Below are 27,338 nucleotides of genomic sequence, written 5' to 3'. Positions count from 1 at the left end.
CCTGTTCTGCACAACGCAGACCCACCTGGCTCGGCTCTGGTGACACACGAACGCCCCCCGCTGTGTGGGACCTGGCAGGCTGTCAGAAAAGGGGGCCGGAAGGCAAGGTGCTTCCCCAAACCTAGTAGGGGGCCCCTTCCCTGAAAGAGGGAGAGGTGAAAAGACACCCCGGGGCCCAGGGTCTAGGGCACCAGGGAGGACATCAGAGTTGTGCCAACTCACTGCAGGAGGCCGTGCCCTCTGGTGTCGGTCAGAGGGAGCGCACGAGCTGGACGACGTGGGCTCAGTGACTTCGCGTCTCTAAGCCTCAGTTTTTCATCTGGAAGATGGGGACTTAGTAGCTCCCTTCCAGCAGTGCTGTGAGAATGAACGGAGAGAGGGAAGCCCGTGTGCCCAGGGCCGCTCCTGGCACAGAGGAAACGCTCTGAACTGAGGCAGCGGCGATGTAGCTCAGCGCGGCTGACGGGTGGAAGGAGCAGGCCCCGGGAATGCACAGGGGCTTGGAGCCGGTGCGTGCTGATCCTGGGCCCTGGGACGGTCTGAGGGCTGGCACTGGGCGTCCTCAGAGAGCAGGTGGCTGACAGCTCTGCTGCCTGCAGCCTGTGGCTTCTCTTTTTTTTTTAATTAAAGATTTATTTATTTATTTGAAATTCAGAGTTACACAGAAAGATAAGGAGAGGCAGAGAGAGAGAGAGAGAGAGAGAGAGAGAGAGAGAGAGAGAGAGAGAATCTTCCACCCACTGGTTTACTCCCCAGATGGCAACAATGGCTGGAGCTGCGCCGATCCGAAGCCAGGAGCCAGGAGTTTCTTCCAGGTCTCCCACATGGGTGCAGGGACCCGAGGACTTGGGTCATCTTCTACTGCTTTCCCAGACCATAGCAGAGAGCTGGATCGGAAGTGGAGCAGCAGGGACTTGAACCAGCGCCCATATAGGATGCTGGCACTGCAGGCAGTGGCTTTCCCTGCTACGCCACAGCATCAGCCCCAGTGTGTGGCTTCTGACATCAATTTGGCCATCAGCATGCAGCCGGTGGATGGGAAGAAAGAGTGGGGGAAGCAAATCAACTTTTATTGATTAATTATTTATTTGAACAGCAGGGAGAAGAGAGAGAGAGATCTTTTCCATTTGTTGTTTTGCTTCTCATATTCCTGCAAAAGCCAGAGCTGGGCCAGGCCAGGAACCCAACAGAGATCTCCCACATGGAGGCGGGGACTCTCGTACCTGAGCCATCACCTGCTGCCTTCCAGGGTGTGCATTAGCAGGAAGCTGGAACCAGAAGCAGAGCCAGGACTGGAACCCGGGCACTCTGATAGGGGTGATAGGGGGCGCAGGCACCCCAGTGGCATCTTGGCTGCTGTGCCAAATGCCAACCCTGGCACCGCAGCTTTTTAAACTGCTGTGGGCCTGGAGGTGCACTTCTGCACACACACCTTAGGTGCGAGCTGGTCACATGCCCCATCTTAATATCGTGGGGACTGGAATGCTCCCCACATGTGGAGCTGAACAGGTCATGAAAGCTGTTGGAATCAAAGCAGGGTCATTATGTCTAGCTAAACACACACCCATATATATACACACATCATACACACACACACATATACACACCATGCACACACACCCACACATCCACACATCAGACGCATGCACATATGTCAGAACTGGAACCCTCCCTGGCGACTCTGCCAGAACATTGGCCTTGCCCAAAGGCCACTGCAGCCTTGCACAGGGCCCACTTGTGCAAGGACTTCTGCCCGGCTGCCCCTGCAGCCTGGCACTGATGCCACCTTGCTGTTGATGCTTGTGGCCAAGGATCATTGTTGCAAAGTAACTTCTGTAACCCTCCTCGTCTGGCCTCTAGGGAGCTCCCCTGGCGCCACCCTCCGGGAGTGGCACACACAATCCCACCCGAAGCCTCCCTCTGTTAGGGGTGCCTAGGAGTGGGGGGTAATGTGTTCTGACTGGGGAGGGTCAGGTGGTACTGCCCGAGCAAGGTGGGCTCTGGGGGTGGGGCGCCCAGGCAGGATTCCCACCGGCAGGGAGGTGAGGCCGGGTGGGCAGAGGCACTCACCAGAGCAGGGCTAAGAGGCAGGAAAGCCAGGCCAGGCGCGGGAGCCCGAGGCGGGAAGGGGTGGAGAGGGGCCTTGGTGGTGCACCAGGAAAGCCTGGAATGTCGAGATAAGGGCTGGGATTCAGAGTCATGTATGGGAGAGGGTGGCTAAGGGGTAAGGAAGCAAGCCAGGGAGCAGGAAGGGAGTCTGGGGTGCCCGGAGGAGGGGCGGGGTGGGGGGAAGCGAAAGCAAGGGGCTCCCGCCCTCCTGGAGGTCTGCCCCGCGGGAGCCCAGCCCCCCCACAGGCAGCCTCCTTATCTGCCTTGCTGCTTTCTTCTCCCTCCAGGAAGGCAGTGGCTGCAGAGGCCGTGGGTGGGACATTCCTTGGCTCCGGTCACTGTTCCCAGAGTCCTCCTGCTCCCAGGTGACAGAGCTGGTATCTCTCGCCAGCTGTGCAGAGGGGCAGAGCCTTGCCAGAGGACGCCCTGCACCCCAGGAAGCCAGAGCCTTGGTTTGACATGGGGCAGTGCCATGCAGGCCTGCTGGGCGGGCACCACGGGAGACCCCCTGGGGACCCAGAGCAAACCCCTCTGCCTCCAGCGCCAGCCACTCGTGGGGAATGAGATCCCTACCCCAGCTACTCTCACAGCAGTGCTCAACCAATATGAGTCCCCCCTCCCCGCCCAAGTTGGCATAGGCAGGGGAGGGAGAGGGCGTGGGAAGTCCAGTCCTCCTGGGGGCTGGTCCCATTCATTTTCTTCTGAAATGATTGGGGAAGCCCCGCCCTGCCTGAGGCCTGGCTGGTTCTTCCTTCACCTGCCCCCCAGGTCTGTGCCATGCTGGTCACTGCCACGTGAGGGGCCAGCCCAGTGGAGCCGGCAGGAGCTGCGCAGTGCTGTGGGCTCCCAGGGTGACGGGACTGGCATGATTGGGGTGCCAGGCCCCAAGGCTGGGCTGGCACAGCCGGTGCCCGTCCCCAGCAGGTGCTCCCAGGGTTGATTTGCCTTCTCCTTGCCCCTTGCAGGCCGGCAGGAGGGCTGGAGAAGCTGTCTGTCAGAACTGAGCCAGCCCAGCGACTGAGGAAGAGCCGGTAGCTAATTCACACTGAGATGTTAATAGTAATAAACAAATAAATAAATTCAATGATATTCACACCCGGGGTGCTGATAGCTGTTAATGTCTTTCAGGATCTGCCAAGCTGCCTTCTCCCGGGGCCTGCCTGCTTGCCAGCCTCTACTGGAGTGCTGACTGCCTGCAGGGAGGGGCCCCACGGTCTGGCTCTAATCTGAGCCCCGGAAGCTGGGGAGCCGGGAGCTGATGGAGGGGTGTGGGACAAGGTTGACCGGGGGACACAGTTCAGGGGTAAGAGCGGGTAAGACCAGGGTGCATGGTCACCGCCATCCACTCCTCAAGAGTGGCATGAGCCTCATGAGCTTCGGAGTTTCTGTGAGGGGCCCGTGTGTGGCGCAGTGTGTTAAACTGCTGCCTGCGATGCTGGCATCCCATGTGAGTGCTGGTTCGAGTCCCAGCTGCTCCACTTCCCATCCAGCTCCCTGCTAATGTGCCTGGGAAGGCAGCAGAGGATGGCCCAAGTGCTTGGGCCCCTGCACCCATGTGGGAGACCCAGATGGAGTTCCGGGCATCTGGTTTTGGCCTTTGCCTAGCCCTGGCCATAACAGCCGTTTGGGGAGTGAACCAGCAGATGGAAGATCTCTCTGTAACTATGCCTTTCAAATAAATAAAATAAATCTTTTTAAAAAAAAGTTTAGGTCAGACGAGATGAGACATCGCGTGTGGCTCAGAGGAAGGTACAATCCGGAAGGTGGAGAGGAGGGGCCGTGCGGGCAGGGGGAGAGCACAGGGTCTCTCCATGGCAGGGTGAGGTAGGGCACTGGGGACTGAGTAGCGACCACAACAACCACATCGACTCCTGGCTCTTTCGGCTGGAAGAAGAAGACAGCAGCGGCGGTGGAGGCTGGCAGTAGGTGTGCTGGGGCAAAGCTGGCCGTCCCCCAGCAGAATGGAGCTCTTCGGAGGTTTGGGCCTGGGCTGAGCCTGGTGTGTGTGTGTGGGGGGGGGGCTTGCACGGGGCGGTGGGGGGGTATAGCGAAGCTCAACCCTCCTTGGGCAGAGAATCACCTGGGACCTGGTTGGAATGCAGTTTCCCATTCTGTGTGGCGACCGAGGATCTGGGTTTTCTGCTGGCTGCCAGGGGTTGCCGAGGCTGCTGGTTCACTGTCACGGGTGGAGACCTGGGGGTGGGAAGCCAGGGCTACCTTCCTCACCTCAGTCCCTTCTGCCTCTGCCTCTGCATCTCCCACCACATGCTGGGTCGGGGAGCAGGGGACAGAGATCATCCACGCAGCTGCTCCACGTGGGGCTGTCTCAGGCTCACGGAGAGCAGAGGCCGGCGTGTGGTACAGCAGGTTGAGCCACTGTCAGCACCCCTTCCTGGAGCCCCGGTTTGAGTCCTGGGTACCATATGAGTTCCTCCCAGCCAGCTCCCTGCTAATGCACCCGAGAAGGTAGAGAATGATGGCCTACGTGCTTGGATCCCATGTGGGAGAGCTGGACGGAATTCTAGACTCCCGGCTTCAGCCTGGCCCAGCCCTGGCTGTTGCGGGCATTTGGGGAATGAACCAGCAGGTGGAAGATCTCTCTCTCTCTCTCTCTCTCTCTCTCTCTCTCTCTCTCTCTCTCTCTCCCTCTCTCTCTACACCTCTCTCTACTCTGCCTTTCAAATAATCAAATTTTTACAAAAGGCAGCTCCAGCAATTAGGAACTTTCGCAGGGGTCCCTCCTCACTTGTGAGCAGCAGAATCTGGGGCCCCCAGGACATTTCTGAGGCCCATGGGACCCTGGGTTTGGAGAAGGTGCAAGGCCGAGAGATGCTGGTTTATTTGACAAACATGCATGGCCAGGACCTCGCAGCCCTTTCGGGGTTGAAGTGCTGGCTAATCCTTTCCCGCGAGCCCAGCAGGTGCCAGGGCCTGGTGGAAAGTGGGCATCTGTCAGAGACTCAGACAGGCTGCCGGCGCTGTCCCCTGGCGCTGCCCACGCAGCCAGGGCTCTGGGAACCCAGGCCTTGCGCCAACCACACGTAAACACTGAGCTTCGCAGCCGAGGAAGCTCCCTTCAGGGCTGGGTTCCTGTCAAGAAGACAGAGAAAGTTTCCGCTGGGTGTGGGGATGCGAGTGTGGAGGTGCCCTATTATCTTTTCTCTCTGCAGAAAATCAGGTCAGTGGTTTGGCTGCTGTCGTTAACCGCAAGGTGCAGCGGGGAGGTGGCCAAGCTGCCACGGTGTTGAACAAACACTGGGCTGGAGTGGGAGGGCTGAGGTCTGGGGACTGCGGCTGGCTGCCCTGGGTTCCCTTCCAGCATTTCTTGCCTTCGCCTGGGGCCTTGTTGCCTGCCCGGATGCAAAGCTTCCTCTGGGGGGCGCCACTGAGTCCTGGGGACGCCGGCCGGAGCCCGGTAGTGGCCCCGCGTGCGTGTGCGAGGGGTGGAAGCGTGGAGACCTGTGGGGTGACACAGGGCTGGGACCGTCCCCACAGGGAATAATAACAACAACAACACGGCCTCCGCGGGTGAGCACTTTCACACCCGTATCCTCACCTCGCCCACAGCGCCTGGAGAAGGCGCGAGCGGGTGTTCCTGTCATTGTCCCTGTTGCACAGAAAGGTGGGGGGAGCAAGGTCAAGGTGTTTAGTTCAAAGGCCTCTGCAGGGCTGAAAACTATGCTGTTGCCTGTTGGTGACTGGGGGCTGGGGCAGGCGGCGGCAGCAGCAGCCACAGGGACTGGCTGGGACCTGGACTCAGGCAACAGTCAGGCCTTGACCTTGACCTTGGTCACTCAGGGCTCAACCGCCTCCCCAGGTCCTAAGTCTGAACGGTGCTGGGGACTGGAGCAGGGAGGCTCCCTCCCCCTCTCATCTTGCCCTAACCGTACAGGGGACCTCATCCACCCATCTCCCCTCCCCCCGGGCCCCCATTTCCCAGCTTGTCTCCGCACACACAATGGAGGCTGCCGATCCAAGTGCTGAGAGCACAGCCTTGGCGCCCTCCCGCCGCCAGCCCGCCAGACGAAGACCTGTCCCTTCCCTCCTACTTCTTCCTGGAAGTGAGCCCCTCAGCCCCCCAGTCCCCGCCTCCCACCCCCGGGCCTCCTCCCTCAGGGAGGTTCAAGGGCTCTGGCTCTGGCTCTGCACCCCCTCCTGGGCCCCCTCTTTGGAGGGGCGGCCAGGGCTGGGGTCCAGGATCACTAGAGGCCCCTTGTTGCGGGGGTGGGGGGGAGGGAAGAGCAGCCTTGGCAAGGGGTCACATCCTGGGGGCCGCCGCCCGCCCGCCTCGAGGCTCCGGGGCTGACATTGCGCAGGCCGTGCTGGAAACTACAGAGCGCCTCGGAGGGAAAAACAAACTGGGGTTTCAGTTCCCATGGAAACGCCATCTATTTGCAGCGGGCGCCTGCGTCAGAGTCTGCGACCCTGCGCTTGGGGGCGGGGCGGGATGGCCACTGCAACCCAGGGTGGTCTGCCCAGGGTCTGGGGCTTTTCCAGGCTGGAGTCTCAAAAGGCCCCTTTGCCCTTGGCCGTGACAGACAGCTCTCCCCGAAGGGGATTTTGGGTGGATTTGAAACTTATGAGTCAAGGTGTGGGCAGACCCTAGATTCATTCGCACATTTATCCCACAGTCATCTGTTGAGCTGTGATGCACCAGGTGCTGGGCTGGGCCGGCCAATCACGAGTCAGGATGAAGCTGACCTGGGGTCAGATGAGGGTGCCGTGGGGGCCTGCAGGGCTCAGCTTGCCCACAGGCCCAGCAAAGCCATGCTCTTCGCTCTGTGACCAAACAAGTGCCTCTGTCCTCGTGTGTCATGGGGGGTAATTCCTCCGCTGCTTGGGAAAGGTGGCCCCTAAGCCATCAGGTAAGATGGTGTTATGGAGGGCGCCATTGTTCTGTGCTACCGAGAGCTCTGCCTGTTCAAAGTCATTCTCGCGGGACTTGGAACTATGTCCCTCCTGGGGAAGAAAAGCCATCTGCCAAGGTCACATGGATGGCAGGGATTGAAACCAGCGTGACACTTGGAGCGCCAGACCCCCTGCCCTGCCCTCTCCTGCCCCGGCCAGCCTCCCACCCCAGCAGCCGTGGGCTGTGATGGGCAGGTGCTGATGGGTGGGTGCTGTTCCGTGTCTGGTCTCAGAGGGGCTGTGTGTAGGAAAGCCCACAGCCCCAGCTCTGCTGCTCGCCCACCTCACTTCCTTCTCTGTGAAGCCATGGTGGGCGTGGGGGTACCACAGAGCATAGTGTTGAGTCCTCAGGGAAGGGACAGAGCCAGCAACGGTTTCACGTAGGGAGGGTTGGGGCTGGCGGGAGATCATTCGAGCCTGAGGTCCTGCCTGGTGGGGAGATCATTCCAGCCTGAGGTCCTGCCTGGTGGGGCAGCGGGGCAAGGCGGGGGGATGGTGGATGGTGGCCATGAACCACAGTCTCCACCTGGCAGGCGGGGGAGGAGGGGACAAGACGGAAACACGTGCGCAGGGTCTGCCATTAACGAGGGACTCTGGAGTTTCTGAAGCCAGAGTCAGAGCGAGGACCCAGCTGGAGAGACAAGCCGTACAGCAAGGGGTGAGGAGAGGAGCTGTCAGGGGCTGGGAGAATGTAGCACCCCCTCAGCTTACTGTAGCCCTGCAACCTGGACGTTCTAGCGCATTGCACAGGGGAGGAAGCCGAGGCGAGGAAAGCTGGCCATGAGAGCAGGCCATGCTTGTGTGTGTGTGTGCAACGGTGCCTCTGGTGTGAGTGCAGTGCATCTACTGTGTGGCCTGTTGATGAGGCTGGGCTGCTCTGGTACGTGTGTGTGTGCGTGTGTGTGTGTGTGTGTGTGAGGGAGAGAGAGAGAGAGAGAGCGAGCGCGCGCCAGTCCTAATGAACAAGCTTGGGCTTGTACTAGGAACCCTTTGCTCTGAACCCCTCAGCAGGCAGCGGGGCTGGGCAGGCCAGCCGCCTATCAAAGGAAAGGTGTGTTTTATTTTTGGCGCCTTTTGACTGTTCCCGGCATGCCCTGGGAGGCTTTTGTTTGACTGCCTTTGTTGGAAGGGTGACAAACACTTCCCTCCACCTGCTGCCACGCTGGCCCCACCAGAAACCACAGCTAGGGGTGGCGTGGCTTCCTCAGCCCCTCACCCACACACCCTGCACCCCTTCCAGGCATCAACATGCCCAGGGCCCTGCCTAGCTGGGCGTGGGCTCTCAGACCCCACCCAGGCAGGGCCCCGGGGGCACAGCAGAGCTGGAGCCGGTGGCACAGCAGAGCTGGAGCCGGTGGCAGGAGACTTTTGGTCCAGCAACCCCAGGGGCTCTGTGGCAGAGCCAGGGTGCCTGCCTCCCTGTTGAAAGCCTGTGGGAGAAGCAGGGGTCAATGGGGAGACTGGGAGAGCAAGCCCTGGGGCCCAGCCAGAACCTGGTCGGTGCCCGGCTGTGGGAGTCACACGCACCCCCGCACGTGGGGGTTGTGTCTTTGTCTCTTCTTCCTCCCAGGTCAGAGGCCTGCACCCAGCAGGGTTTGAGAGATGCGCAATGCCTGGCGCCGAGTGGAGGCCCCACAAGTATTTGCCGAGGGATAAACAGCTGTGTGGTTGGCAGCCCCGGGGACTCTTGAGGCCAGCTGGAAGGGGCTGGAATCACTTGGTAGCCATGCCTCTTTGGCAAAGGTACTTAACCTCTCTGAGGCTCGGTTTTCTCATCTGTACAATGGGACTCTGCGAGGGTGGTAGTGAGGATTGACTGTGGTCAGAGGCGCTGCTTTATACGGTGTGTGGCTCTGGCTGTGTTACTGTGGGCGGTGTCCACGAACCCTCCGTACCTGCTTTCTTACCTGCTGTCAGAAGAATGCAGTGGTGGGGAGGGGTCGTCCGGCCCTGTCCTTGGCACATGACAGGTACCCAGGACTTATTAGCCCCTCTCCCCTCTTCCATTTCCTCCAGGTCTTGCCCCAGTCCCCTGCAGGACACACCTGGATCCTGAGCTGGCCTCTGCCCAACGCTCCCAGCACCCAGAGCTCTGCTTGGGGCACTTGAGGGGTGTGGTGAGGGTGGGGTGGCTGAGAAGGAGGCTGGGGGCAGAGCAACTATGTCCTCGCACAAATATCCGAGATCCGCTTTGCACGAAGGATTTAAGGGCTCTAGGGTGGTCTCGGTCTGTGTTAACCTGAGCGGCCCATGCACAGGTTCCTGTTGTTCTTCCCTCTCCTCCCACACTGCCAGTTGGCAGCCTGGTGACCCGGGGGCGTGCAGAGAAGGCTGGGAAGCAGGAGAGCCAGCACTGGGAGAAGGGCCCGCTCCTGGGCAGGAGGCAGAGCTGGTCCCGCAGGCCAGGCCAGGCCACAGAAGAAGGCTGCGTCACCGGTGTTGGCGTGCGGTCATGGCCGCCATCCCACCACTGGAGTGCATTTCCGTGAACAGAAACATGGCATCTGCAGGCACCGTGTTAAAGCCTGGGCAGCATCTGTTGAACTTGACCATGTCAGATGGGAGAGGACCTCAGGGCGGGAGCTCAAGGGCTTGGCGGGGGAGCTGGGCGGCTGACGCAGGACAGAGCCCAGGCCGGCTTGTGCAGGGAGATGCTTTTTTACTCCAAAAAGAGAACCTGGAGGCCAAGCTGAGTGGGCGGTGGTCACTGCAACTCATGGAATCGCCAGCCAGTGAATCCCCTGGGGTTATGCACCGCGCACACAGGAGGTCGTGGCTGTTCTAGGTGTGTAACTGGGAGGGAAGAGAAGTTGGAGCTGAGTCAGGCACAGCGCAGAGAGAGAGGAGACCCTGGGGCGTTCGCACCCTCTCGAGTCTGATCTGGAGCCGGCTCAGCTGGGATTCATCACTCTGGGGCGCTCTGGCCAGGTACAGGCTCTGCCCGAGTCTGTCTCGGCCACCACAAGACGGTGGTGGTGGTGTTGGTGGTGGTGGGGGCTGTGGGACTGGCCACTGGGGGTGCTGCAGCCACTGTGGGTGCAGCGGCTTCGACCTGTATTTTCATTCCACTTTTTAAAGGAACTTTTTCAGGATAGCCCCCTTCTCTGGTCACCTGAGCCTGGGAGGTGTGGGGAAGCTGTGTGCGTGTGTGCATGTGTATGTGTGAATGCGCATACGTGGGGGCGTCTATCTACCTGCTGAAGATGCCCTAAGTGCCGCCCCAGTGTGATTCCCTAGACCTACTCTGCCCCTTTGCCGTCCCCTCATCCCCGCTCTGAATTGCACCTTCCCCCCTTCTCCTTTGCCTTAACCTTGACCTCTCACCACCCCTTGGCTGTTGCTTTGTCTCTAGTTAGAGACACCCCTCACCTAGAAGTGCAGTCAAGATCCCGGCTTCCAGAGAAGGCGCCGTCTTCCTTTCTGACCAAGATCAGGTGCCTGAGTTCTTTGCACCCGCAGCCGTATTTCTTTTGTGTCTCATTCGTTCTCCCTGACTCAATGGCCAGGGCAGAAGCTGTTGTAAGGGGCGAGGGGAGATCCTCCTTAAGAACCCGGCTGTCTGGCCGGCGCCGTGGCTCACTAGGCTAATCCTCCACCTTGCTGCGCCGGCACACCAGGTTCTAGTCCCGGTCGGGGTGCTGGATTCTGTCCCGGTTGCCTCTCTTCCAGGCCAGCTCTCTGCTGTGGCCAGGGAGTGTAGTGGAGGATGGCCCAAGTACCTGGCGCTGGGCCCTGCACCCCATGGGAGACCAGGAGAAGCACCTGGCTCCTGCCATCGGATCAGCACGGTGCGCCAGACGAAGCGGGCCAGCGGCGGCCATTGGAGGGTGAACCAACGGCAAAAAGGAAGACCTTTCTCTCTGTCTCTCTCTCTCTCACTGTCCACTCTGCCTGTCAAAACAAACAAACAAACAAACAAACAAAAAAAAACAGCTGTAGGACAAGAGGGATGGTGCCTGCAGAGGTGAGTCAGGCAGGGATGCGGGGTGTGCGAGGGACGTCCCAGGGGGTGGGGCAGGTCGGGGGTGGGAGCCCGGGAAATGGGGCTCTGGCCTTGCCAAGGGCTCCTGGGAGGCGAGGTCTTTCTTGTTCCAAGCCTCTCCACTGGGGGGCCAGACCACCTCATTGCACAGCCGCTCTCCAGCTTGATTCAGAAATGTGGGTATGGAGAGGGGGCTCAGGAGTTGAATTTTATTTCTGTGCGGTGAGCGGCTCTCCCCTCTACCATTTCTTAGGCATCTCTGGGATGATGACAGGGCCCGCAGCACTGTCTGGACTAACTTCCTCCTCACAACAGCCCTAGGAGGTGGGTACTATCCATATCCCCATTGCATAGATTGGGAAACTGAGGCACAGAGAACCCCAGTTCCCAGCCCACCTGGGCTGGAGGTGGGGTTCAAACCAGGCAGTCTGGCTGCGGGGTTAACGCTCCTCACCGCCACATTCAACCTTCCGGGCACTGAGCTAAGTGTTTACCCCAAATCCTCTCCAGTCTGTAGCTGAGAAATCTGAGATTCAGAGCAGTTGAGCAACTGCTGAAGGTCACACAGCTGGGAGCGGTAGAGACGGACCCACAGTGGCAGAGCTCCAGGGCTGCCCCCCCTCCCACAGCGCTGCCAGACCCTGCGTCTCCCAGAGCGAGTTTATCCGATCTGCCCACTCTGTGGTGTCTCTGGGCAGGCAAGGCTGTTGTTCCTCCATCTAGTGAGGCTTGGAGCTTGGCCCAGGGCTCCGTGAGGTCCCTGCGGGCTCTGAGAGCCTGTGGTGCCCCCAGATCCCTGGCTGGGCGACGCCTTGGGCTGGACTGGGGCTGCAGCAAGGAGAAGGTGTGGGAGGCAGTGGAAGGGCCGTGGGGGCTGGGGACCTGGGGAGAGGGGGCAGTTGTATGAAGTGGACGAGAAAGCGAGAGAGAAGAGAGAGAATCGCGTAGGTAAGCGCCTGAGAGCCGCCTTGGGCACGGAGCAGGGAGTGGGCCAGCAGCAAGCTGTGATGAGAACTTGAGACATAGCAGTTTGGAGAATTAACCTCGTTGGGGCTTTTGTTCCCTCTGTAAATATTTGGCGATGTCTAGTTATTCTAGAAAAATGTATCCGCAGCGGGGGAGGGGGGGCGTGTTTGCGCGGTTGGCCTGGCTTCCTTCCCTTGACCGCTCTGTAGCATTCCTTGCCTTCAGAGAGCCAGGGCTGTCTTCCCGTTGTAGGCTCGTTAGGACGCACCCGCCCACGCGGGCCTGGGGCAGGCTCCCCCCCCCCACCGGGGACGCCCGCACAAGGCTGCAGCTGCACCTCTCAATGTTTAATGCCCTCACTGTGAACGCCGATGGCACACCCGTGCCAGGCTCAGTCCTCCCGGGGCACTTGTTTCCAGCTCGGAGGCCAGCTGACAAATCGCGTTAAAGCCCTTCCGGCCCACTGCACCCCGCCGAGCGTGTGGTTGCAAGATGAGAGAAAGAGCGTCATTACCAGGCAGGCTGCATTTTCCACGAGGCTCCTGGCGCTTGGGAAAATGGATGGAATCATGGCTTGCCCCTCCCCGGGGGTCTGAGCTGCTGGCGCGCTGGGCCCCCATCTGGCAGCACCCATGCGTCACGGGTTGGACCGACCTCCCTGACTGGGAGAAGTCGGGGGACCTGTGGGTGGGCACCAGCAACACAGACCCCCCGCAGCGTCTGCTCCTCTCTGCCGGTCCCTCCACAGTGGGCAACCACACTGCTGTGGCGTGTGCGAGTATGTGTCCTCCCAGAAGTCACATGTTGGTACTTAAACCCCAAGGCGACAGTAGTAGAAGTGGAGCCTGGGGGCCCCGCGTTGTGGCACAGCAGGTAAAGCCACCTCCTGCGACGCTGGCGTCCCCTGTGGGCACCGGTTTGTTTCCCTGCTGCTGCACTTCTGATCCAGCTCCCAGCTAATGGCCTGCTAAAAGCAGCGGAAGATGTCCCCAGTGCCTGGGCCCCTGCCAACCACAAGGGAGACCCAGATGAAGCTCCAGGCTCCTGGCTTTGGCCTGGCTCAGTTGCGGCTGTTAGGGGAGTGAACCAGCGGATAGAAGACCTCTCTCTCTCATTGTCCTTCCATCTCCACCTGTAACTCTTTCACATAAGTAAATATATAAATCTTAAAAAGAAAGAAAGAAAGAAAGAAAGAAAGAAAGAAAGAAAGAAAGAAAGAAAGAAAGAAAGGAAGAAAGAAAGAAAGAAAGAGAAATAGAAATGGAACCTCTGTCTTTGCGAATGGAATGAATGCCCTTAATGGAAGGGCTGGCAGCAATGAGCTAAGCCCTCCCAGCCTGTGAGGACTTGGCCTTGGCGTTGGTCCCCTCCAGAGGAAGAAAGTGCAGTCTTGGAAGCCAACGGCCAGCAGCCTCTCCCCGGGCCCGGCAGTGGCAGATGCCCTGATCTCATACTTCCTGGCACCCACAACCGTGAGAGAAGTTTCTCTTGTTTGTGAATGGTCCAGTCTGTGATCTTGTGTAACAATGGCAGGAACGGACCAGGACACACACCGCGGAGGGCTCTCGAGCACCCAGCAAAGGCCTCCACCCTGGACTCCTTCCCCCAGCATGCACCGTGCTCTCTGGGCCCGCGGGGAGGTCTGCGGGGACGGCCACAGACCAAGCCAGAGCAGCGTGCTGGCACTGCTGAGAGCCGACAGCGCTTCTGGCCGTGGAGGGGACCGGGCCGCCCGCAGCCCTGCTCAGAGGGGGGTCTCTGGTTGGCATGCGCCCTGGAAGAGCCTTCGCAAGCCCGACGCCCTGACCTCGCCCTCCCTCCACCTCTCCTCCTCTTGGGCCCGTGTCATTGGACAGGCTGCCGGTGGCTCAGTGACCTGTGCTCCGTGCATCTCTGAGAGGTGGAGACCGGAGAGGCAGGAGAGCAGGGTCCTTGAGGTCAGGCAGGGCGTGGCGATCGCCAAGCAAGACTGCACTTATTTGCCATTCACCCCAGACGGTTTGCACCCCTTTTCTTTTAAAGGAAAAGGGAAAGCTTTTATTTGTGAGGAAAACGTGCTCTCTTCATGAGCTGAAAGAACAGAGGCGAGAGATTCTCTGTTTCTGTGACAAAGAACAAACAGGACGCTCGCTGGCCCCTGGCGGCCGGCGGTCACCCTCCACTGTCCCCGAGCTTTCTCCCTGCCCTCGCCTCCCTCACCCCTGCACGGCCAGGACCTGCCTCCAGAGCCCTGGGTAGAATCGAGGAATCGAGGTCAGGCCCCCAGGAGACCCCTCCCCTCCCCGGCAGGTGGCGCCCGGAGGCAGGGTGTGCTCCTGGGAAGCCTGGGGGCTGCCAGTCCGGCTGGCATAGATGACAGTGGGGCAAGAGAGATGGAGGGAGGGATTCAGAGAGAGTTCATCTCACCGGCTCACACCCTACTTCCCGCCCCAGGCCAGGAGGTCTCCCTACCACCATAGTGGTCTCGGAGACAAGGCCTGGTTTTCTGGAAGACCTGGCCTTGGCCCTGGAATGTCTGGGGCAGCCTCTTTCCAAGTCATTCGGAGGACTCACAGGCCCAGGTCCACTACCGCAGCACGCGCCAGTCCCGTCCCCTGCAGGTGTGTGTAGCTGCGTGACATTCACTCCTGCCTTCTGTTTAGGGCACAACAGCCTCGCTGGTTCCGGCATAGGTCCATCAGCCACTTCTCTTCGCAGCCTTGGTTCGAGGTAGCTAGGGTTGGGAGTCAGCCGTCTTCCTGGGGGCACAGGTTTCTGCTCTGGGGTCATGGCCAGAACTGCTTTGCCCTCAGCAGCTTCCAGGTGGGTCCTTGCGTCTGTTCCTGGTCCCCACTGCAGGGGGTCCCAGGGGAGGGGGAGTGTCTCTGGTCCAGGCAGAGGAGCCGCCTACGGGGAGAAGGTGGTGGTGGTCTCAGCCTCCACACTCATCGAGGCCCGCCGGGTGTGCCGGCAGGAAGACCACTGCCGGAGCCGCTCCTGGCTGAGACAGCCCAGTTCCTTGAAGAGCTTGAAGAGGTCGTTGCGGAACTTGACGCCGATGAAGGCGTACAGGAAAGGGTTGACGCAGCAGCGGAAGCAGGCCAGGCTGTAGGTGACATCGTAGGCGATGTTGAGCTGCTTGCTTAGCTCACAGTTGCTGCTGGTGGTGTTGAAATTGGCCACCGTCTGGGCCAGGACCACCCCGTTGTAGGGCAGCTGGAAGACCGTGAAGACCACCACCACGGCGATGATCACCTTGATGGCCTTGTTGCGCTCGAAGTTGCGTGCCTGCAGCAGGGTGTGGATGATGACGAGGTAGCAGGAGCTCATGACCAGCAGGGGCACCAGGAAGCCGATCACCATCTGGGCCACCTGGATGACGATCAAGGCCTCCACGTTCTGGGTGATGAGGGAGCACCGCAGGGCCTGCTCGCTGCTGCTCTTCTGAAGGCCACTGTAGAGCAGCTCCGGGGTGGACAGCAGCACGGCCAGCAGCCAGATGGCCACACAGGAGAGCTTGCTGATGAGCAGCACGCGGGCCCGGTGGCGGTGGGCCGAGACGGCCTGCACGATGGCCACGTAGCGGTCGATGCTGATGCACAGGAGCAGGAGCATGCCGCTGAAGAAGCTGACCTTGTAGATCCCGAAGAGGAGCTTGCAAAAGTGGACGCCGAAGATCCAGGACTTGGCCGCGCTGTAGGCCCAGAAGGGAAGCGTCAGGAGGAAGAGGATGTCGGCCACGGCCAGGTTGAGCAGGTAGGTGTCGGTCATGGTCTTGAGCCTCTTGAAGTAGATGTAGGTCAACACCACCAGCCCGTTGCCCAGCAGCCCCACGAAGCAGATGGCCGAGTACATGACGGGGAGGAACCAGGCCTTAAAGTTCCGCACATCCTTCTTGAAGCACACGTACTCGAAGAGCGAGTAGTCCACCGTGGTGTTGTCCCCGATGTAGTCATCTGTCACCTCGTCCTGGCACAGGCACACCTGCGGGGGAGGGGGAGACAAGCTGCTGGGCGGGGCCAAGTCCAGCCGAGAGCAAGGATGTCCCGCCGCCAGCCACATCAGCCTCACCCGGGAGACAAATGGCGCCCTGTGCTGGACACCTGCTGAGCCAGAGCCTCAGGGGCTGGGGCCCAGGGATCTGAACTTTCCAGGTGGTTCTCTGGTTTGAAATCACTGCTTCGCCAGTCCCAGCATGCCTTGGGCTTACCTCTTGTGACAGGGTACGTTGTGGGATTCTACCGATCAGTGGCAAGGGGCTGAGGGACTCGGTGGCTGAGCCTGTGGCTGGTGAAGCGCCCCGACTCCCTTTGAGCCTCCGTGTTCTCAGGTGAGAAACGGAGACGAGTCCGAGCTCCTTTTGGGAGCTGGTGTGAGGTGCCCAGCCCGGGTGCTGGCCCTGTGCCGGCTCTCCGGGGGTTTGACGCTGCCCTCTGGAAACCCCATGAGAGTAGGAAGTTGTGTCTTTTCCCCCTTACAATCTGGCAGAGCCTCCCAGGGGGTCTAAAAGTACCTTAGCTTTTGAGGGAAAATCCACCATGGGAACAAGGCGGAAGGAGAAGAGAGCCCCGCCCCCCCGCCCAGTTCCCAGCCACAGCCTGGCCCACGGGGGATCAGTCACCAACACCAAGGCCAGACTTAGAAGCACTCCTGCTGCCCGTCACCGCTCTGGCCTGAGTAGGGAAGGAAACACATGGGACTCTGTTTGGAGCATCTTGTGGGGGGTGGGGACCCCCTGGAGGATGCCAAAGCAGTGCTGTCCCGGCGTGGGCCAGAGCGCTGTGATCACGGGTGGCAAGTGACTTCAGGCTCGCGATGCCGGGGAGTGGGGCGTGGGGCGTGGGGCGTGGGGCACTCCTCGCAGCTGTGGCCCCGGGAGGAAGTGGGCCGCCTTCTCCCACTCTCCCTCTGCGCTCCCGCCCCCTGGGCCTGCCTGCCTCACGTCTCTTCCGGTCTCTTCCGGCAGATCCCAATCAGCGGGCTCAGCTGCCGGAGCTGTTTTTAGCCTGTCTGTGGGGGCGGGGTTCAGCAGCCTGCTGCGATTTCTATCAATGAGAGAGGAGGCCCTCGGCCGCCCACTGGGGCCCCTGCTGCTGTGTGTGGGGCAGGAAGACCCCTTGAGAAGCTCCGGGGGAACTGGACTCTCAGCAGCTCCACCACACCCTGAGCCCTGCTTGGGGACGGGTGAGGACGAAGTGACGTCCACCCCCCTTTTCCCTATTAGGCCTGGGAGCCGCTGGTGGAGGCTGGGCACCTCAGCCTGGGGGTGCTGGACAGAGGGCCTCGGGAAGAGTGCTCCCGGCCCCCCAGGGCTGGCTCTGGCCTCCTCCTCCCACCTTGCTCCTGCTCTACCCCCTCCCGCCTTGAAACTTCTGCAGCCCACAGCCCCACCACATCCTGCCCGCCCCCTCCCCCAAGTGAAAGAGGAGAATGAGCCACAGCTGGCCCCCTCCCCGCCCTGACTTTCCAGCCTCCACGCCAGCCAGCGCCAGCGCACAACCCCAGCCCCTCGGAGAACTGGAGACAGGGGTGGGGGTGGAGGGGTAGGAGGGAGGGGCCAGGCTGTGGGCTGTAGCCCAAGCTGTGGGGGGCCTCTGGGATGGGGTTTTGGGAACAGTGCCCAGCGTGGGGCCTGCCTCTGGCTTGAGCTCCTGGAGAGCTGGCCCCCTGGCCTCCGGACCTGGGCAAGAGCCAGATTCTGAAGTGCGCCCCTGTGACTCCGGCCTGGCCGCCCGCATCCCACCCCGGCCACACAGGGAACCGTGCAGCTCCTTCTAATCAGAGCCCTGGCCGGGGCGCACCTCCTCGTCCCCACTTCTGGGACTAAAACCTGAACCTGGAACGCTGGAGGTTTTGCTCCCGCAGCATGCAGGCCTCCAAAAACGCCTGCCTGCTCCAACCCCAGCCCTGCATCCCCCGGCCCCAGCCTGTCCTCATCCCACAGGGAGGCCGGACGCGGGGGCTCTGATTCACAAAGCCTGCCAGGGGAGCCTGTGGTAGAAGTTTGCGAGGGGGACTTCTTGGGGCGATAGCATGGGAACCAGGTCATCTGTGTTCACCTCACATGTGGAACTGCACACGTGTGCATGTGTGCGCTTGTGTGCAAAACCTGGTCCCCGCCCAGCCTTTGCTTTCTCAAGTTCTCTGGGAACTCAGGCGGACTCCACATTGCTGACTCCTGGGGTGATTGGCAATGGAGAGGGCAGGGTGGAGAACAGCTGTCTCCCCCCGCCCCAGGTTTTAATTTGATGGAGTCACGGACGTCCAGGAAGCATCTGTGCCTCTCCAGGGCCACTGCCCAGCCGGAGGGCGGCACAGGCAGCAGGTGGGTGGGCGTCCGGGCCTCTTTCCCCCGGCTCCTGCACCCTCTGGCTTGGCGGAGTGTGGTTTGGGGAGGCAGAGAGCTCCCCAGGTGGGAATCCTCACCTGGAAGACCACAAGGAGTGCCACGACCAGCAGGCTTTTCATCGGCTTCCCTGTGGGAGACAAGACGAGCAGAAGTCAGGGCTTGGCAGCTGCAAATCTTTGTTGTTAAGGGGAGCGGCGGGAGGGGTGGGCGCGGTGCTGCTGGGAGCCTTTGCCCCCACTCCAGGCCCCCGCGTGGGCCCAGAGAGAACATCAGAACCAGATTGCGCCTTTGAACACCTGGCCCGCTGCCCGGCTTCCATCCCGGGCCTCCCCACGCCCATCGTGGTCCATCCGGGCTTCCTGTGAAGCTGGGAAGTCCACTCTGGCCCTGAGCACCCCTGGAGACCCTGACCTGTGGGTCGAGAGCCCCCCAGCCCCCACTCCATGTGCTGCAGGAAGAGGAGGCGAGGCCCCGGGAGTGGGGGGGATGAGGACGGAGCTGAGGTCTCCCGCGGGGGCAGACTGAGAATGGAATCTCCGTGGAGCAGTGAACGGACGAGTGCTCCAGGACACACAGGGCCCAGCACCCTCCTGCAGCTGACTGTTGGCTCCCCAGTCACCCCTTAGCCTGCCTGTGGGGGGCAGCGACCTCTTCCTCTTCATCTCCTGCAAGCCCAGGATGGAGCAGGCGCCCAGGAGGTGTGCACTGATGAGTGGGGGTGGCCCGAGAGAACCCTGAGGGAGCCGCCCTGTGGCAGGTGCGGAGCAGACATGATTCCCCGACACAACGGCTTCGCTCTCCTGTGCAGAACTGAAGTGCGCGTATATATTTTCTCTCCTTGGTCCAAGGCCTTTGAGGGCGGGTGGGAGGGGGAGCAGGGACAGCGTTGGAAAAGGACACGTGCTGGAAGTCAGCGGCTCTCGTGGGGTCCAGGTGGAGACCCCAGGGTAGCACAAGGCCTGGACAGCTGCTCAGTTCTGTTTTGTGGTTGAGCCTTGGGCCGACCTGCAACCCATCTCCTCCCGAGGCTGAGCGGAGAGAACACTTGGCAGAGGGCCTGCTGTGGAAGCCGCAGCTCACCTACCACCTGGGAGCACCACAGGGACCCTCCCCTGCCTGGACCTTCAGTTCCTAGCCAGAGCCTGGCCCGCAGAGGGTCACTGTGAAGTCATTGTGAAGCCACACGTGAACGCCGAGGCAAGACTTGCGGTCCTCCCCCTGCATCTCCAGTCTAGGTAAGGATGGGAAATGCGTGGGCCCCTGTTTGGGGCATCTTCTAGGGGCTGGGGAAGCTGCATGTGCCTGGTGCTTCGGTGTCCTTGGCCACAGCACCACCTGCTGGAAGGTTAGCTGCATGACACCCAGGTTGCAGTGGGCTAATGCGCTCTGGTGGAGTGCTGGAGCTGGGAGATTCCGGACTAAGGAGTTTCTAAGGGGGAAGGAAGCACAGACAATGACATCAGGCCACCTCGAGCAGATTGTCCTGCACGCTGCTGCTGGACATGAGTTTCTAAAGCATAGCTTGCGGGGCCGGCATTGTGGCATAGTGGGTAAAGCCACCGCCTGCCGTGTCGGCAACCCATATGGGCACCGATTCAAGTCCTGGCTGCTCCACTTCAGGTCCAGCTCTCTACTATGGCCTGGGAAAACAGTGGAAGATGACCCAGATCCTTGGGCCCCCGCATCCACGTAGGAGACCTGGAAGAAGCTCCTGGCTCCTGGCTTTAGATCAGCGCAGCTCTGGCTGTTGCGGCCATTTGGGGAATGAACCAGCGGATAGAAGACTTTTCTCTCTCTGTCTCTCTCTCATTCTTGCTCTGCCTCTGCCTCTGTAACTCTGCCTTTCAAATAATTAAATAAATCTTAAAAAAATGCATAGCTTGGATGCCAACCCCCACCGTGCCTTCCTCCGCAATCCCTCAAAGCCCTCCTGGCCCCAAGCACGGCGGAGTGTAAGGCTTAGCGGGGCCCTGAGGCCCTCCAGGGTCCCTGCGAGCCAGCCTGCCTTCCCGGCTGCACTTCTGTTTCTGGGCGCGGCCCTACCGCTGTTCCCCCCGCCCCGGCTCGTGCCTGGGCTTTTGTGGTCCTGGTGGGGCTGGCCCTGTGCAGCCTCACGGCTCTCGCCTCTCCATTAGCCCCCACGTGGAGTCCACGGATCAGCGCTTCCCCATGCTCTCTTCAGGGTCCAGTGCTCTGCCTCCCCCTCCTCTGACTCATCTTGACGTTGAGGGCTTGAGGTTTCTTGAAGCACGGAACGGTCTTTTCAGTTACCCCGGAGAAAGGCCACTTTGACTGTCGATGGGGAGGAGAAACCTCAGCTCGGGGCACAGGCCCGGAGAAAGGCCAGGAGCTGCTCCTGTGTTACCCTGCGCAGCCCTTTTGCCTCCAGAGCCCCGGCCGGGCCCTGAGCCACCACCGCGGGGGCTGCCGGGTGGTTTCTCCGTCCAGGTGTGCTGAGACGCTGGCTGTGCAGGTGCCCGGCAGGTCCAGAATGGGCCATTTTCAAGACACGTAATGGGAACTTGGGGAAATTCTGGTGTGTGGCCGAGGGGACTGGGTCAGATCACTCCTGTCTGTTACAAAGTCATAAGGTAACCCATCTTGGGTGTGGACCAGTGAGGTCGGGAATTTCGGGGTAGGGGTGGGGTTAAAGAGTGGCTGATCTAGGTGCTGGGTGCTTTTGAGATCACGCATTTCTGGGAAGGATCATCACGAAGAAAAAATTTCCAGGGACTCCAAGCTGAGCAGCTTCCGGTTTGGAAGGAGGCTTTTCCCCAGCCCCGAGTTCCTGTGCCCAGGAAGACATGGCTGCCCGTAGGCCAGCCCCCAAGGGCCACCCCAAGCCTTTGGTTCTCACCTGCCAACACAGCGTGGCTCTCTTTTGTGCAGGGGAGGGGGGAAGAGGGAAGAGGCAGGGAAGGGGTCGAGGACCTTGAAGGTGTGTGAGAGGCCAGGCGGGGCTGGGTGGGGCCTGGTTGAATCTTGGAGTCTCAGCTCCTGGTCATTCGCTCCACGGGCGCCGATGTCCACACGGATGATGTAATCTCGGCCTCACGGAGTTCCATGAAGAAACCAAGACACAGCAAGAGCCGTCGACTCCGTGTCGGCTGCAGCGGCCGGGCGCTGTGCCCCGAACCCCTCTTCTGTGCTGCCGTTAGTCCTTAGGTATCATTCCCTCGGAGCCTCTTGCAAGCTACCCTGGTGGTCTTCATTCCCGTCCAGGGAGGCTGAGCCGCTTGCCTGGGGCCACACATCTGCTGAGCGTTCCTCTTCCCTCCAGATCAACCTGGAATTCCTTGAGCAGGGATAGTTGACTGCAGAGGAGAGAGGCGCGCACAGCTGTCCTCCGGCTTGGAGAGCCTTCAGCGTGGCCCTTGGCCATGCCTGTGGCTGGGCTGGGAGACGCCGGTCCGTTCGCCTGGGCTCTCTGCTCTGGAGCATTTTGAGACCCTGGGCCCCATTTCTTGAAGGTGGGAAGGGCACCCCGGGGCTGCTCATTCAGATCGTGAAAGAGGCCAGCTCAGCCCCGGTGCGGGAGTTTTCAATTTGTGTCACAGAAACTGTGCCTTCTCACCCTCGTCTCGCTGCTGCTGGGCAGGCCCTGTGCGGCGCGCCTGCCCGCCCGCCCTCCCAACGGCCCGGGGCCCGTTTTGAGCAAGGCGGCTTCCCCTCAACCGGGTTTTTGGGTTTGGCCGTTGGAGCTCTCTCTCAAGTTGATGAAGACGCAAGATCTGGCCCCCTCCTCCCTCTGGACCCACAGCAGAGGCCAGAGCCTGGTACCCCAAGCCAGGGTCTAGGGACACCCTCAGCTCTGGCTTCCCTTGAGCCGTGCTGGGTCACGTGGCTTGCTGGGCATGGGCTTGGGTGGGCAAAGCTGCCCCGGGATGGTGTTTCCCAGGGAGGGCTGGCCGCACCCCCAGATTGTGGTCAGTGGGGACAGAGGTCTGGGAAGGGGGCTGGAGAACTGGCCGTCTGGCCGCAAGCATTGGGAGACTTTTCAACAACCGGAATCGACATGGAGTCCTGTACACCATTCATCCCTTCATTCATTCATCCAAACGCACTTCCCACTACTCACATCCCCACGGCATCCGGGGGATGCAGACGTACAAGGGCCAGACCCTGAGGGCGGCTGTTAAGGTGCAGAGCTTCAGCTCTTAGCCTGGGGCACCTGCATCCAATATCGGAGTCCCAGCTACCCTCGGGTCCCAGCTACTGTGCACCCCGGAGGCAGCAGGTGAGTGCTCCAGTGCTTGGGCCCCTGGCACCCATGTGGGAGAGCTGGATGGTGTTCCTGGCTCCTGGCTTTGGTCCCCCTTAGCGGGGAATGAACCAGGGGATGAGAGCGCTCTCTTTCTCTCTCTGCCTTTCAAAAAAAAAATCAGCCCTTGTCTTCCAGGAATTGGCTGGGCGGAGCGGCCATCCTCACCTCTCACAGCCGCCTGTGGGGTCCTGACCCCGGCTCAGGGCGGCTGAGCAGGGCAGAGCCAGGTGAGGAGGCTGTGGTGTGGCGGGGAGGGGTGTGAGGACAGCCCCAGCGAACCTTCACTTTTTAAAGCCAACCCCTGCGGCTTTGAGGCCACTGCGGGCTTTGCTGCCTTGTGAGGGGAGCCGTCTAAGAACTTGACTTTGGGCTCCGGCGCCGGTGCCGACTCTGCTGCCGAGATTTACAAAGGCGGGGTGGGGGGTGTGTGGAGCTGGGGGAACCACCCAGGAGCCCCTCCGTGCTCCCCAGGGACCCCTGCCATCCACGTCAAGATGGGATACAGAGGGGTCCTCTGTGTGCCGGAGGCCTGGCATTCACACGACCATTCTCTGCACCTTGGAACCCCAAGGGGAGAGCGTCTGTAACCGGTGGTGAGCAGGGAGAAAGGTGGGACTCCGCGGAGGATTTCCCTGATGACAGCTGTTCCCACAGGTCCCAGAGGGCCTCATGCCTCACCCCAGCCAGAACAGCCCTGTGCCAAACGCACAGCCCAGACCTGCCCAGACCGTCTCAGAAAGCTGCCCCTTCCCCCTGAACCTCCTGCCGCCAGCGGTGCCCCCTCCCCCAGGCCACCAAGGGTAGGTGCGCGCTCCCCTCCCCGGGACAGCAGAGTGGCATTCTCCATTCCCACCAAACACAGTTCTCTGGTTGGGGTGGGGGGGCTCCCCCATGCCGTCACCCCCCACCCCCAACCCCTGGGGTCAGTCTGGGACCCAGACCCGGGTGCTGCTCCCTCTCACCCAGGAAACTCACTCACCCAGGTCCATGACACTCTCTGGACAGCTGAAACCACACAGGAAGGCTGTGCCCGGGGCCTCCCGCCAGCCCTGTCTGCAGAGGAAGTGGTAGGAGCCCCTTTTAAGTTGTGAGAGGAGCCACCCTCTTCTCTGCCCCTCCCACCCGCCCCTCCCCTCCAGCCTCAGGCTGTCACTCAGGGCCCTCAGGGCCTCCTGGGACCCAAGGTGAGTGAGTGACAGCACCACCCAGGGTCACAGGACCATGAATCAGGAGGTCATTTACATTCAGGGAGCCCCACCCACCCACCCTCAGCGTCTGGCCTGGAGGAGGGGCTAATTTTTGATCTTAGCATGGATGTCACATGCCAGGGCCCGAGGTTGTGCTGGGGAGTCTGAGAGATGTGGCCCCATCCTTCCCTCTGTTTGCAATGGAAGCCTTTCATTTCATTAGCAGCTCAGCTGATCACTGAGAGTCACCAGGGGCCCAGACCCCACTGGGTAGGGGAGAGGGTCCCCCTGTGTCACCTCCCTGAGACCCCTCCGCAGCCTCCACATCACCTGTCTCAGGCGAGGCTTCAACAAGACCACCGCGATGTCAACGTTTAAGAGTAGGGTATTTTTAGCTCCTGGGGTGGGTTTCACAGCTCGGATGCACACGCACGCACACACACACACACAGACGCGTGCATGGAGTCCAGAGAGCTCAGGATTCGTGGGGTTTAAAACAAGCAGGCGCTAGTTCCCGGAGGCCAGGCTGTGACTGGGAAGTGGTCACTTTAAGGATAAATGTCTGAACGGTCTCTTTCAACCAAGATGGGCAGTGGGGAGCTGCCCGCCAGGCAGGAGCGAGGCTTCCAGGTTTCCATCTGTGGCCATCAGCGAGAACCATGCCTGTGGCAAACTGTGTAGAGGGGGCAGAGCCTCAGACACATTGTGAAGTGGATGCCAGGGGTGGACGTTCAGGGGCTGCTGGGGCTGCCTGCAATCTATCCTAGAGTCTCCGGGTTCGAGTCCTGCCTCTGCTTCCCATTCTGGCTTCCTGCTAACATGCACCATGGGTGGCAGCAAGTGATGACTCAAGCGCTTGGGTCTCTGCCTCGCATGTGGGAGCCCTGGACTGAATTCAAAGCTCCTGGCTTCAGCCTGGCCCAGCCGCACCCGTCGCAGGCACCTGGGGAGTGAACCAGTGAATGGAAGAGCTCTCCCTCTCTGTCTCTACCTCTTTGCCTTCCAAATAGATAAAAGCAAATAACTAAAACCATTTAAAGTGGATGCCAAGGCACCACGAAACTGTGATCACTCGCCGTGTTCTTGGCGGGCTCTGGAGGTCACAGGGTGTATCTTTTCCAAACGGTGTTCCTCCTGGTTTCTGGGCAGGTATGACCAGTGGGATGCCCTGATGGCTGATGGGAAGTGGAAGGGCAGGGTTAAGCCAAGATGTACGGCTTTTCTTTTTCTTTTCTTCTTCTTTTAAATGGCAGCTTTGTTGCGATATAATTTGCATACCATAAAGTTCACCTTTGAAAGCGTACATTTCTTTCTTTTCTTTCTTTCTTTCTTTCTTTCTTTTTTTTTTTTTTTTTTTTTTTGACAGGCAGAGTGGATAGTGAGAGAGAGAGACAGAGAGAAAGGTTTTCCTTTTGCCGTTCACCCTCCAATGGCCGCCACGGCTGGAGCGCTGCGGCCAGTGCACCGCGCTGATCCGAAGCCAGGAGCCAGGTGCTTCTCCTGGTCTCCCATGGGGTGCAGGGCCCAAGCACTTGGGCCATCCTCCACTGCCTTCCCGGGTCACAGCAGAGAGCTGGCCTGGAAGAGGGGCAACCTGGAAAGAATACAGCGCCCCGACCGGGACTAGAACCCGGTGTGCCGGCGCCGCTAGGTGGAGGATTAGCCTAGTGAGCTGCGGCGCCGGCCTGAAAGCGTACATTTCAATGGCTTCTGTGTATTCTCACCATCATCAGTGCTAGGACATTTGTCTTTTCCCTTCTCCCAACAACCCCCAATCATCTCTCTTCCACTCCAGCCCCTGAAAACCACAGATCTACTGTCTTTCCTGTTCTGGACATTTCCCAACATGTGGCTTTTGGGTCTGGCTTCTTTGACTCGTGTGTTTTCAAAGTTCATCCACATTGTCGTGTGTATCAGGCTTTCATTCCTCACGGCCAAATAACGTCCTGACGTGTGGCTGTGCCCCGTTCTGTTTTCCATCATCAGTTGGACATTTGAGCTGTTTTCACTTTTTATCTCTTATGAGTAATACCGCTATGAATATTTGTTTGCAAGTTTTTGTGTTAACTAATGCTTTTTTTTTTTCTCTCTTGGGTATATGCCTAGAAGTGGAACCGTTGGGTCAGATGGTAACTACAGGCTTGACATTTTGAGGAATTGTCACCCTGTTTCCCAAAGTGGCCGCACCATTTGCGCTTGCATCACAGTGTGCTCATATAAGAGTTCCACATCCTCAAAAAGCTTGTTATTGTGCGTCTTTTAGGTTCTGGCCACCCCAATGGCTGTGAAGTTAACTCAAGGGGTTCTCATTTGCATTTTTCTAGTGCTACTGGTGATCATTTGAATATTTTGTTTGGAGAAGTGTCTATTTGAATTCTTTCCCCATTAAAAAAATTGTATTTCGTTGTTTAAGAGTTCTTTATGTATTCTGCATACAAGTCCTTTATCCTATACATATTTATAAATAGCTTCTCCCATTCTCTGGGTTGTCTTTTTGCTTTCTAGATGGTGGCCTTTGAAGCACATTTTATATTTTGAAGTCCAATTATTTTCCTTTTGTCTCTTACGTTCTTAGTGTCATATTGAAATCATCACTGAATTCAAATTCATGAAGATTATTATTATTTTATTTTTGACAGGCAGAGTGGACAGTGAAAGAGAGAGACAGAGAGAAAGGTCTTCCTTTGCCTTTGGTTCACCCTCCAATGGCCGCTGTGGCTGGCGTGCTGCGGCCGGCGCACTGCACTGATCCAAAGCCAGGAGCCAGGTGCTTCTCCTGGTCTCCCATGGGGTGCAGGGCCCAAGGACTTGGGCCATCCTCCACTGCACTCCTGGGCTACAGCAGAGAGCTGTCCTGGAAGAGGGGCAACCAGGACAGAATCCGGCGCCCCGACCGGGGCTAGAACCTGGTGTGCCGGCGCTGCAGGCGGAGGATTAGCCTAGTGAGCCACTGCGCTGGCCCATGAAGATTATTTTAAAGATTCATTTTATTCATTTGAAAAGCAGAGTTACAGAGAGGAGGAGGATGTCGCGAGCACCTACTGTCACGCAGCTCGACAGTAGCAAGTGTGACGTACGACTTGTCAGTCACGGGGAAAAGGAACACCAGGACCCAAGACTGACTTTCCAATGAGAGATTTTATTGCTTACACACCAGGGTTTTTTTTTTTTTTTTTTTTTTTTTTTTAATCATACTACTCATCAGCATGCTCATTGAGGTCAGTACACTTATCAGTATCAATATACTTATCAATCTATACTATTTAATACACTTAATAAACTTAACATCACTACTTAATCATGACTTAACTACTTAGCTACTTAGCTTAATGTAACTACTTAGCTTAATCACCTAACAACATAATTACTTAACACACTTATCAATATCACTGATATCACTATCAATAATGTCAATAATATCACTTATCATAGCTTATAGCTAACTTAACACACTTACTGAATCACTTAGCTTAACATAACTACTTATCATCTACTTAACTTACTTACTATAATACTTATCAGAGTAACACTATTTCCTTAATGACTAGAGGACTCAATATCGATAATACTACTTGAACTTATTCATTAATCCAT

The 27,338-nt window shown here is 59.2% G+C and overlaps 1 protein-coding gene and 1 long non-coding RNA gene across 3 annotated transcripts; one reads left to right on the top strand and one right to left on the bottom strand.

The window, feature by feature from the left end:
* Positions 1-13,964: 13,964 nt before the first annotated feature.
* On the bottom strand, positions 13,965-23,624 carry CCR7 (C-C motif chemokine receptor 7). Of its 2 annotated transcripts, XM_002719359.5 has the most exons (3): positions 23,537-23,624; positions 18,371-18,420; positions 13,965-15,928 (listed from the first exon to the last, which is right to left on the bottom strand). In XM_002719359.5, exons 1-3 carry the CDS (start codon positions 23,544-23,546, stop codon positions 14,852-14,854), a joined length of 1,137 nt encoding a protein of 378 aa, XP_002719405.1. In that variant the 5' UTR covers positions 23,547-23,624; the 3' UTR covers positions 13,965-14,851. The 2 variants fall into 2 exon arrangements, with proteins under 2 accessions (XP_002719405.1, XP_017204690.1); XM_017349201.3 differs by lacking the exons at positions 18,371-18,420; positions 23,537-23,624 and adding an exon at positions 16,155-16,889.
* LOC138845951 (uncharacterized) lies at positions 19,321-20,167 on the top strand. The gene is made up of 2 exons (XR_011383268.1): positions 19,321-19,528; positions 19,914-20,167. It is a non-coding gene; the product is annotated as an uncharacterized lncRNA (long non-coding RNA).
* Positions 23,625-27,338: the final 3,714 nt, after the last annotated feature.

The sequence above is a fragment of the Oryctolagus cuniculus genome, chromosome 17 (assembly GCF_964237555.1).
Source record: "Oryctolagus cuniculus chromosome 17, mOryCun1.1, whole genome shotgun sequence".
NCBI lineage: Eukaryota > Metazoa > Chordata > Mammalia > Lagomorpha > Leporidae > Oryctolagus > Oryctolagus cuniculus.
Note: the sequence above shows the minus strand (reverse complement) of the source record. Positions and strands in the feature narration are given on the sequence as shown.

Bases quoted from the DNA above. Each gene is read 5' to 3' on its own strand.
- CCR7 (XM_002719359.5), bottom strand. The intron at 15,929-18,370 runs GTGAGGATTCCC...CCTCCCCCGCAG, and splicing joins CACTCCTTGTGGTCTTCCAG to GTGTGCCTGTGCCAGGACGA.